This window comes from Tachysurus vachellii, chromosome 3 (assembly GCF_030014155.1).
Source record: "Tachysurus vachellii isolate PV-2020 chromosome 3, HZAU_Pvac_v1, whole genome shotgun sequence".
Taxonomy (NCBI): Eukaryota; Metazoa; Chordata; class Actinopteri; order Siluriformes; family Bagridae; genus Tachysurus; species Tachysurus vachellii.
Genome location: NC_083462.1, coordinates 29,320,014 through 29,330,821, shown reverse-complemented (window position 1 = coordinate 29,330,821; position 10,808 = coordinate 29,320,014). Strand labels below are relative to the sequence as shown.

The window sequence follows — 10,808 nt, the reverse complement described above, 5'->3', positions numbered from 1 at the left end:
ACATTTTAACATATTTGTTGAGAGTGAATCTAAAGAAAAATGTTTAATTGTCAAGTGATCAACTTTGCACTGAGAATTTTAACTTGCACATACGGGTCAGACTGTGTTAATTTCAATGTAACTTATCTGTATCAGTATTGAATAAGGGTTCTCTCTGCACTTTTCCTTTTAAAGTCTTAAAAGAAGAAAACAGATGAATGTACAGTAGCACCTCCTTGGTGACACCAGAAAATGAGGTACATTCAGCTGCATGCTTTAACATCTTTTGTTAAATACAGTTCTCAGGACACCAGATGTGTTCCCTTGACCTCCTTTTATTTGTGTCTGGTGTATATAGTAAGCATAGGTAGGCCTTGAAACCTTTGAGATAAGATTGACATCTACAACATTGCCCTCATGGTGAGGCCCAAATCTTCCAGATTTTCTTAATCTTTTCGATTTATCTGAATTAAATGAGCTCCCACATAGCATCCATTAAGATTATTGACAAACATTATGCAAAATATAGATGTAACAATCAATTTAAACAGGACAAAGCTTCAAGACTGTTTTCATTTAATAATGGGCTTAATGCTCACTCACTCACTCATTTTCTACCGCTTATCCGAACTACCTTGGTTCACGGGGAGCCTGTGCCTATCTCAGGCGTCATTGGGCATCAAGGCAGGATACACCCTGGAGGGAGTGCCAACCCATCACAGGGCACACACACACAAAAAAAAACAGAGATGCCAATCAACCTACCATGCATGTCTTTGGACTGGGGGAGGAAACCTGAGTACCTGGAGGAACCCTGAGGCATGGGGAGAACATGCAAACTCCACACACAAGGCGGAGGTGGGAATTGAACCCCCAACCCTGGAGGTGTGAGGCAAACGTGCTAACCACTAAGCCACCGGGCCCCTCGGGCTTAATGCTCTATAACTTAAATAATGCTCTTAATATTTAGTCATATGAAGTTCAGGCAGTTTGTGTTGTGACAGGGATTGTGGCTGTTTTTACAAATGAATGCTGTTGACTGCTGCTGTTGACTGCTGCTGTTGATCCTTGTGCCATATTAGTTGTTGTTCCCTTTTAGTTTACTTTAGCTTATGATACTTTGCTAAAGCTACTGTATATTGTAATGGAACATTTATATTAAATTGTGTTTATGCTAACTGAAGGATAAATATTAGGATAAACTCAAGGAATTTCTAAATTTGTTGGTAGCTCAAAAAAAGAAAAATAATTAAATAAAACAAATTACAGCAGAGCTGAATATCCACATGAACTTGTACTGGCTTATGAGGGATTCATGCCCCATCCAATATGGCGGACGTGCTGACGGATGGCTGCCCGTAAAACGACATCTGCAGGCGTCTTTTCCCCGTCTTAACGTCTGAATTACGTTTATGGAGAAGCTATAGTTTCCAGGTGAGCTTGACTGCTGCTTATTATGTATACTGTGAACGATATTTAAGCGACGACAAGGTCTTACAGTAGTCATAACGTTTAATATTTCGTCCTGTCACTTAGCTAGCCTATGGTTGTTTATGGTTGTTGATTAGCCTTGGTCTGAATACCGCAGGAACTTTTGTTTATCAGGGTAAGTGATGTTAGTTTTTAAAATAACGAGTTGTAATTTTATTCAGACTAAAGCTTGATAACAGCTAAAGTGACGTAATGAACTATAAATAGCTGTGGTAGGCAACAATGGTGTAAAAAATAAACACTGACAAGCAAACACGGTATATTTCTATTTAAAACCGACTACTGCATTGCTTGTAAATCAGAGTAAAGACAAATAGCTAATTTAAGCCCGTATTTATTTAGGGTTGAGTTGTGGACAGTGATTTTTTTTAATGAATTACAATATTGTGCTGTAAGTTTGTGGACACCTGACCAGCACAACCATATGTGTTTGGTGAACAGCCATTTCCTGATTCATTCCCCTTTTGCTGTTATAATAAGCTCCACTCTTCTAAACAGGTTTTCCAATAGATGTTGTATTGTGTTTGTGTGGATTTGTGATCATTTAGGTACAAGAGCATTAGTGAGAAAAGGGTTCCTCTTCACCAGCCTTGACAAACCATGTCTACATGGATCATCACTATTTGTGTGTTTCCAACTTTTTGTTAACAGTTTAGGAAAGAACGGCATTTAACTGTGATGGCAAAGTGTCTACGAACGCTTAGCTATATAGTGTGTGTGAGATCTCTGAATTTAAATTCTGGAAACTACTGGAAAGGTTCCACCCTGTGTGTGATTATGCAGGTGTGTCATTTTAACACACGTTTCCTTTATATCTGTGCTTGTTTTAGAGTGTGTGATTTTCCTGCTCTGATGATTGTGCAGAGGTTAGTGTGCAAGGCTGCGAGTCTTCGTATGTGTGTCAAATTCACCGGATGGGCAGAAAAGATGGCCAGACCAAGCTCAGGTAGAGTCAACACACACACACACACACACACACACACACACACACACACACACACACACACACACACATGAGCAGTAGCACAGTAGCCTTAAAATCTCACTAAAAGTTGCCGATGATGCCATAGACTAATGTGCATAATCATTGCGTTGTCATGATAATTATACCCAAACATTACATGAAGTACTGTATGAAGATTGTCAGAGGACATTACAACTGAACACACTAGAATAGTTTTAGTAGAATACAAAATAAATAAAGGATAAATGACAGATTTGTTACCAACCTGAAGTGGATAATTTTCCTATAACAACTTGTCCTGAAGTGTTCTTATTTCTCTTATACCACAGCAATTTGCCAGTGATTACTATTTTTAATTAATGAATCAACAACATCCTTTGCTTTTATAGTTAGATTTAAACGTTTAGTTTTTATATAAAATCGTGTGTGTGTGTATATACAGATTTAGCAGCATTTCGTAAAGACTTTACTAAGGCCAAGCACATAGCGATAATCACTGGAGCTGGCGTCAGTGCTGAGAGTGGAGTCCCAACCTTCAGAGGAGCTGGTGGCTACTGGAGGAAGTGGCAGGCTCAGGTAGCAGAAAAAGTTCCTTAGGGCACTTTATTACTAATACTGGTTTGGAACTCCACAATCATGAGTACTGTACATGTATTTGTGTGTTTGTATGTTTATTGTGTTGTTTTGTACAGGGTGTCTAAAACTATAGGAACCAATGATCGTAACATTTTATCCAAATAATTTTCTATTTATTATTTACAGCATATTGTATACATGACCACTCTTGTGCTCTACACATTTTCCTCAGCCGTTGCATCACATTTTTTGCAGCCTTTGCTCAAAATATTCAGACTGACATATTCATATTGGTTCCTGGATTTTTGGACGTGCTGTATTACATAGACTTTAGCAGTAGAATATCAAGTATCAGTATCTTTTTTCTTGCAGGATTTGGCCACCCCTGACGCATTCTCTCGTGATCCATCACTTGTTTGGGAGTTTTATCACTATAGGCGTGAGGTATCCTAATAATAGTTCTAATTACAATATATTAGAATAATAAGATCCTTAGTGTATGTTTCTGATGGTATTTGGTTATGTATATGTATATTTCCGATATTTACTGCTGAGCAGAAATTATTTGGATGCTATACTGTTCTCAGCTTCTGACCACAGGACCACTTTTGCCAAGTTACACAATGTGTCCAAAGGTGTGTGGATGCCTGACCATCATGCCCATAGGTGTTTGTTAAACATCCCACTCAAGATTTATTGCCCTCTTTAGTGCCCTTTTCCACTCTTCTGGTAAGACTTTCTACTAGATGTTGGAGTGTGTCTGTAGGGATTTTTGTTCATTCAGCTTACAACAGCATAAGTGGGATTAGCGAGGTCATATTTAGGGCTCTGTGTGGGACACTTGAATTTTCCTTTCCAACACACCATACCTTCACAGAACTCGCTTTGCTCACAGGGGTATTTTCATGCTGGAACAGCTTTGAGCTTCTTAGTTCCAAGGGAAAATGTAATGCTACAGCAGACAGAGAAATTTTAGCCAATTGTGTGTTTCCAATTCTGTGCCCAAAGATTAAGGATGAGCCACATATGAGCGTGATGGTCAGGTGTCCATATGCTTTCAGCCTGATAGTATACTTTTTGTTAGTGGACTAGTTCTGAGCTGGTTAAAAAACAGTACCTGATACCCTCATAGCAGTACAACATGCCAACAACATAGGAAAATGCAATGTGCCAATGAATTTGTATTTATTTAATTATTCTCTTTATTATACCTCTTTTTGGTACTGTGGATTCACAGCTGAGTGCAGCTGGTATTTTTTTTATTAATGATCATCCCAAGTACTTTTCTCTTCTATTTGACTCTATTTATAGCTATGACTATAAACAGTGAGCAGTATAACTCCTATACTGAATATTACAGAACTCAACCCGGTAGTTTTCATTAACCGTATTCATAATTACATTCTTTTTATTGTTGATGCAGGTTATGCAAAGCAAGGAGCCAAATCCAGCCCACCTGGCTATAGCCGAGTGTGAGGCCCGCCTCAGCCAGCAGGGCCGCTCTGTAGTTGTCATTACTCAGAATATTGATGAGCTGCACCGGCGAGCAGGTTCCAAAAATGTTCTGGAGATCCATGGTGAATACAGCACATCTAACTGACACATAGTGAAGTCAATTTCAGCTGGATTTACCCAGCTGATAATATGAAACCCTGTGCGGAGGAAACGGACATATTGCCTACAGAAAGAGTGCTTATGCAGTTGTGAGTGTGTGTGTGCGTGAAAGTGCGTGCGTGCGTGCGTGTGTGTATGTATATATTATATTTTGCACAGAGGAATGCTGCACACTGTTTAATAATAATTGGGAATTATCATTTGGTGTAGGTAGTCTGTTTAAAACTCGCTGCATGAGCTGTGGTGAAGTCAAGGCAAACTATAAGAGCCCTATATGCCCTGCTTTGGAGGGGAAAGGGTAAATATCGGCTCAAGCAGAAGTGCACACATTCACACATCGTACGTGTACCGCTGTTTTTTTTTTTGTTTTTTTTTTATAATTATTTTTTATTTGCTTCCTTAGAGCACCTGATCCCAAAGCCAAAGATGCCAGAATACCAGAAAAACATCTGCCCAGGTGTGTAGAGGAAATTAAGTACATTACTGCATGTAACTCTTTGCCCTAAATCTGCTGAATAGAGTGACACCAATGATTTAACCCAGAGGTCGTCACTTTTAAAGGCCCAGCGTGGCTTCAGGCTTTCATTCGAACCCATCGGGAGCCATGTTCATCTTGGTTTCCAATCACCTAACAAGAGTGTCTTTTGTAAGGCTGGAATGAAAGCCTGCAGCCACACTGGCCCTTTGCAGGTAAAATTGAAGACACCTGATTTAAAAGATGCGCGAACAGGTTTGAGTGCTGCTCCACTAGAGGGCAGCAAATACTTATAAACAGGGTAATTCTGCATTGCGACTAATGTATTTAAAGTACCTCTGAAATCAAAATCAGTGTTTTAGAACTTTTTGTGTTGTGTTATAATAGAACATCTGGAAAAATTACAATAGTTGTGCGAGTTTCTTGTGTTAAGTTTATGCTTCATCACTTTTGGGGAATACATTTTAATGACACTATTTCTTCTACTCTAGTATTCATATAATTAAATAGAAGCAATAGAAACTATACTCTCTTTTCTTCCTTATTTTAGTCTTGTGCTAAAGTTAGGTTTCTCCTATTATACGAAAGCTTCTAATTGAGGAGGGTAAAGGCTATTTGTGTGCTTCCTTCACGACACAGCCTCTTCTGTTGCTTCAGTGCAGAGTCGAACCATCTCTTTCCAAACACAGGGTTCTTCAATAACGGAATGTCTTGTAACCTCAAAGTGATTGACAATGTGATTATGCCTTTATAGGGATATTTATTATTATTATTATTATTATTATTATTATTATTATTATTATTATTATTATATTTGTATGGCTTAAGTGATCATTTTGTCAAATAATATAAGAATTGTCAGCATCAGATTTCAGAAGCATCAGATGCCTAAAGCTACATCCACACAAGTCGGCAGCGGTTGGCACAACTAGAAAAAATAGCTAAAATGAAACATTCATTTTCAGCAGTGAAAAATTCAGCAGTGAATATCTGCATCATAGCATACAAGATAAAGAATAAGCAGCGGGTGCTCCCATTGATAGTCATGGCACTGCACAACTTTTCTCATCTGGACACACCAACATCTATTCACCAAATACTGCTGTCACTTATGGTGCCTTATATGAACAATTTTCTGTTGCGTGAAAGTAGCATAACAATGATAATTCTGTGGCACTGTTGTCACTGCTGATGGTCAGCCTGAGCTCAAATATGTACAGTTTGTCTCCCATAACACATGGCAAATCTCTTTGCTGTTCTCCGTATGTGATAATTTGCTAAGCTACTGTCACATTCTTTTAGAGTCAGGGACTAGAATCAGGGACTAGTGTATATCTAACATCATTGTTTGTTATGAGAATCAGTTAAGCACTTCAACACACTATCACGCTGACTTGCTGTTTCAAAAGGAGATACCGTCAACATGTGTGGATGAGATGATGGCTGTTGAGCCATCTAATTGAATCAGCTGAAGACTGCAGGGTTTCAAATTAGTGGTGCTTCTAAGCACTTAAACAGTTAACCGTAGCACTTACAGTAACTAATTTCTATTATAGGAGATCATACCATTAAAATCATGTGGCACTTTAAAGACTCACATTTTTCTTAAGCAATGCATAATAACTTCATTATATATGCTCATGTGGCAGCACGTCTTTGTGTGTAGATGTGAGGTGCAGGGCTGTGGAGGTCTTCTGAGGCCTCACGTGGTGTGGTTTGGAGAATCGCTGGATCCTGATATTCTGGCCAGAGTGGATCAAGAGCTGGATAGATGTGATCTCTGCTTAGTGGTGAGTATGAGAAGAAAGATGTGGTAGGTGATGAAGCGGCCTTTACGGCGTAGTTTCATCATACTAAAAACTGAAGTTTAGCAATACTGATTGTGCTGCCACGTTTTAATTACATTTTTATTAAGTGTCTATAAAAATGACTTAAAGCACTCAACAACAAACAACTTGAACACATCTACAATAGATAGAACAGGATTTTCTGGCATATCGAATAGCTCTTAATTGATTATTATTTTATATTATATTTTATATATTATATATTTTCTAATCATTAGGAGATTGGAATATAGAGAGGCTGTATAATGTATGAACAGGAACTACAGAGTAGTTTTCACCGAGTGTTTTCATGTAGAAAAAGGACTAAGAATTCCTGTCAGGTTTACACTTTTATTTTTTATTTTCAGACGTTCTCAGACATTCTTCCTGTCATGGGGTGCCATTTCTTTTGTTCTAATCAATTAGCCAGTCTTGTCTTGATATGTGGATTTTGTATCAGAAGACCTTAATATTTTACAAGCGAGTTTCATAATACTTTTGTTAAGCTTGAACACTAAACTTTATAAATGTCACTTATTCTTGAAACACATTATTGTCTCTTTAGATGTAAGGTTAAGGATGCAAATACTTTTTCTGTACTAACTGAAATTAGAATAGAATCAAAGTACAAAACGACGTTCTTAAATGAATAAAATCTTGTCATCATTGCCAACTTGCTTTGGTATAAGAAATTGTGGCAAATAAGACAATGAGCTGATACGATTCACTCCTTTTTTCTAGTTTTTGAGCATTTCATGCACTCGGTTTCACAGGGCTCAGTCGAACCTTCTCGGTTTTGCATCAGATATTTAAGCTGTTTAATTTTCAATAAGAGTCCAGAAGATACACTTTGGTAATGTAGGTCAGTGCCAAAAATACACAGTGGACTTTACATAACTGAATAGCTTTTTTTTTTTTCACTGAATAAGAAGTTCTGGGATTTATATCCCTAACTTAGTTAGAGTTTAATTGTTCTGGATCTTTGGGAGAGTTACTAGTACTTAATGGAAATTATTATATAATTAATCCTGCCAGCTCAGTTAAATCCCTGTGTGTAATGAGGCTTTTTTTCTGATGTTATGTTCGAAGCTTCTGCTTCAGTGTTGTTGTGTTAAACTATATGTGTGCGTGTGTGTGTGTGTTATCGTATACTACAGGATTATATGTTCTTCATAGACTAGAACATGCTTTGATGCTAATTAATTGCAAGATGTTCAATACAACAATGCCAGCCAGCTTGTTTTGGTTTTTGTTCTTTTAGCCCTGTCAGCTATGATGAAGGTTGCAGGTGTGACAGGAACACAAGCGTTCTTAATTTATGCTCAAGGAGGGAGACTTATATAGGCAGGAAAAGACTGTGGAAAACAGTCAGCACTATACTCACGGATTAAACATTATTTGGAGCAAAATCTACTGGCTTATGAATAATTGTAAAATAAACATTCTGCATCTTAAACTGTGTGTGTGTGTGTGTGTGTGTGTGTGTGTGTGTGTGTGCGCGTGTGTTCTCTTTTCTCTAGGTGGGTACCTCCTCGATAGTTTACCCAGCAGCCATGTTTGCTCCTCAGGTGGCAGCTAGGGGAGTGCCTGTGGCTGAATTTAACATGGAATGCACACCTGCCACCAAGCGCTTTATGTGAGTTGTACACACACACACACACACACACACACGGTGAAAGAGTGAGAGATATTGAAAGAGAGAGAGAGATCTCTGTTTCTCTGGGTGTTATTTCAATCCGTCTTCTACACACAATTGAGTACGGTCTAAAAAAACACCCCTGAGATTTTTTTTTTTTTTTTTACTGAGAGACACATTTATCTTTCTTCTAGACATAAAAAAGTGTTCACACTGAATGCCTGTGATGTGAGTGCATCCTGAAAACTTGCTGTTTTGAAGTGTTCCAATGATGCACTATTAAAAGCAGCTGTGAGCCAATCGAGGTGTTTTAACCTTCTCTTCATCAGGTTTCATTTTGAGGGTCCGTGTGGCAGCACACTACCTCCTGCCCTGGCACCCCATGAGAGCGAGAGTGTCTGAGGAATCCACCAGTCCAAAGCGCCTGGTCCAGCACTTTATAACAAACAGCACATTTTTAGCGTTGTGTACTTTTATGTCCCGTCGCTGTATTTGTTTTATTTGACGTGAAATCAAAATATAATCTTTGACAAAAATTAATAAAATTCCATCTATGCCTCACCCTGTTTTTTTAAAATTATTATTATTTTTCCTATTACAGCTGCAGCAAGCTATTAATAACACTGATATTTTTTTGTCCAAAAGTCTTATCACTTGGCTTGAACCCCTTGCACCCCTCAGTTACATCAACTGAGTGCACAGATGGTGGAAATGGTGAATCGTTTTTTTTTGGTCAAGCCATTTTCAACCAGATTCTGTTTCAAGAAAACTCTTAGTACAGCTTCTAGTATTCAATGACGATTAGTTTAATAGGTCACAGGGTTATTCACTATGACCTCACTTTTCTTGAGCAACTTTCACTGAGAGTATAATACTATGTCTTATTTCTCCTACATGGCAGCAAAATTGCGCTGACTCTTCGAGGCATGGACTCCACAAGACCTCTGAATTTGTGCTGTGGTATCTGATACCAAGACTGTACCGAACATACTATAAGTTGCAAGCTGGAGGCTCCATGAATTGGACTTGTTTGTCCAGCACATCTCACAGATGCTCGATCAGATTGTCATGTCAACTCTGTGAACTCTTTGTCATGTCCCTCAAACCATTCCTGAACAATCTTTGCAGTGAGACAGGCAGCATTATCCCACTAGAAGAGAGCACTGTCATTAGGGTGTAGTACACTGTGCCATCTGAAATGTAGCCAGTGATATCTTTCTACAGATGGGCTAACCTTCCCTCCTCATACACATCAGTAAGCCTTGGACCGTACCACCCATTACCTATTACCGATTGACTGGTTAGCCTTCCTTGGACCACTGTTGGTAGGTATTAACTACTGCATACTGGGAAAACCCCACAACGACTGCTGTTTTGTAGATGTTCTGACCCTTACACTTGCCCATTTTTCCTGCTTTCAACACATCAACTTCAAGAACTGAATTCTTGTTGCCTAATAAATCCCACAAATTGACAGTAGTGTTAATTTCGTCACCTATTTTTAATTTAGTCTTAGTCTTAGTCTTGTGCCAAATGTCCTTGTTAGTTTTAGTCATATTTAGTCATTCACATATCTTTTTTGTTAGTCTTAGTTTTAGTTGACTAAAAGTCTCGTCATTTTAGTCTAGTTTTAGTCAAAAGAAAACTCAAGGTATCTTAGTCATGTTTTAGTCGACTAAAAGTCTTTTAATTTTAGTCTAGTTTTAGTCAAAAAATTGTTGCTTGACCGCATCTGGAATCTATTGTAAGAATAAATACAATGAGGCCTCATTAAATGCAATAATATCAGGAACACAAGCGTTATAGTGGAAATAAATAACTTAAAGCAATATTACATGTAATTGTTAAACTTGATTCCCTTACATATACATTTGTTTTTAAGCCTAATTATTCATTTTGATTATGATGTGATTGTGACAGTGGTGTGGGAAGAGGTTTCAGGTTGGGGTACTGAGTTTTTTCTGTCACCACCTTTGAATAAGAAACAATATCAAGGCTATAAAACTTGTCAAAACTCCGCGAATCACAAAAGTATCAGTGAGAAGTTGAGAACATTCGTGTAAACAGTGCATACACTCGAACTTGACTGCACATCACATTTTTTACTTTATTGATGCTGCTTTTAATCGTAATGCAAAGACCGGTCATCGGGACATAAGCTGTCATGTACAATAAAAGAGCCTGCGCAGCGACAGGAAATATAATTTAACACAAAAAGCCTGACTAGAACAGGGGTGGACTTGCGCT

The 10,808-nt window shown here is 38.2% G+C and overlaps 1 protein-coding gene across 8 annotated transcripts; it reads left to right on the top strand.

Annotated features, from left to right (window-relative positions):
* The first annotated feature begins 1,269 nt into the window (after window positions 1-1,269).
* LOC132843374 (NAD-dependent protein deacylase sirtuin-5, mitochondrial-like) lies at window positions 1,270-9,122 on the top strand. Of its 8 annotated transcripts, XM_060866643.1 has the most exons (11): window positions 1,274-1,413; window positions 2,122-2,253; window positions 2,335-2,416; window positions 2,877-3,010; window positions 3,383-3,454; window positions 4,434-4,587; window positions 4,835-4,922; window positions 5,028-5,081; window positions 6,766-6,889; window positions 8,446-8,561; window positions 8,891-9,122. In XM_060866643.1, exons 2-11 carry the CDS (start codon window positions 2,149-2,151, stop codon window positions 8,961-8,963), a joined length of 1,002 nt encoding a protein of 333 aa, XP_060722626.1. In that variant the 5' UTR covers window positions 1,274-1,413; window positions 2,122-2,148; the 3' UTR covers window positions 8,964-9,122. The 8 variants fall into 8 exon arrangements, with proteins under 8 accessions (XP_060722628.1, XP_060722627.1, XP_060722626.1 ...); XM_060866645.1 differs by lacking the exon at window positions 2,122-2,253 and having other exon boundaries at window positions 1,270-1,413; window positions 2,301-2,416; XM_060866644.1 differs by lacking the exon at window positions 3,383-3,454 and having other exon boundaries at window positions 1,272-1,413.
* Window positions 9,123-10,808: the final 1,686 nt, after the last annotated feature.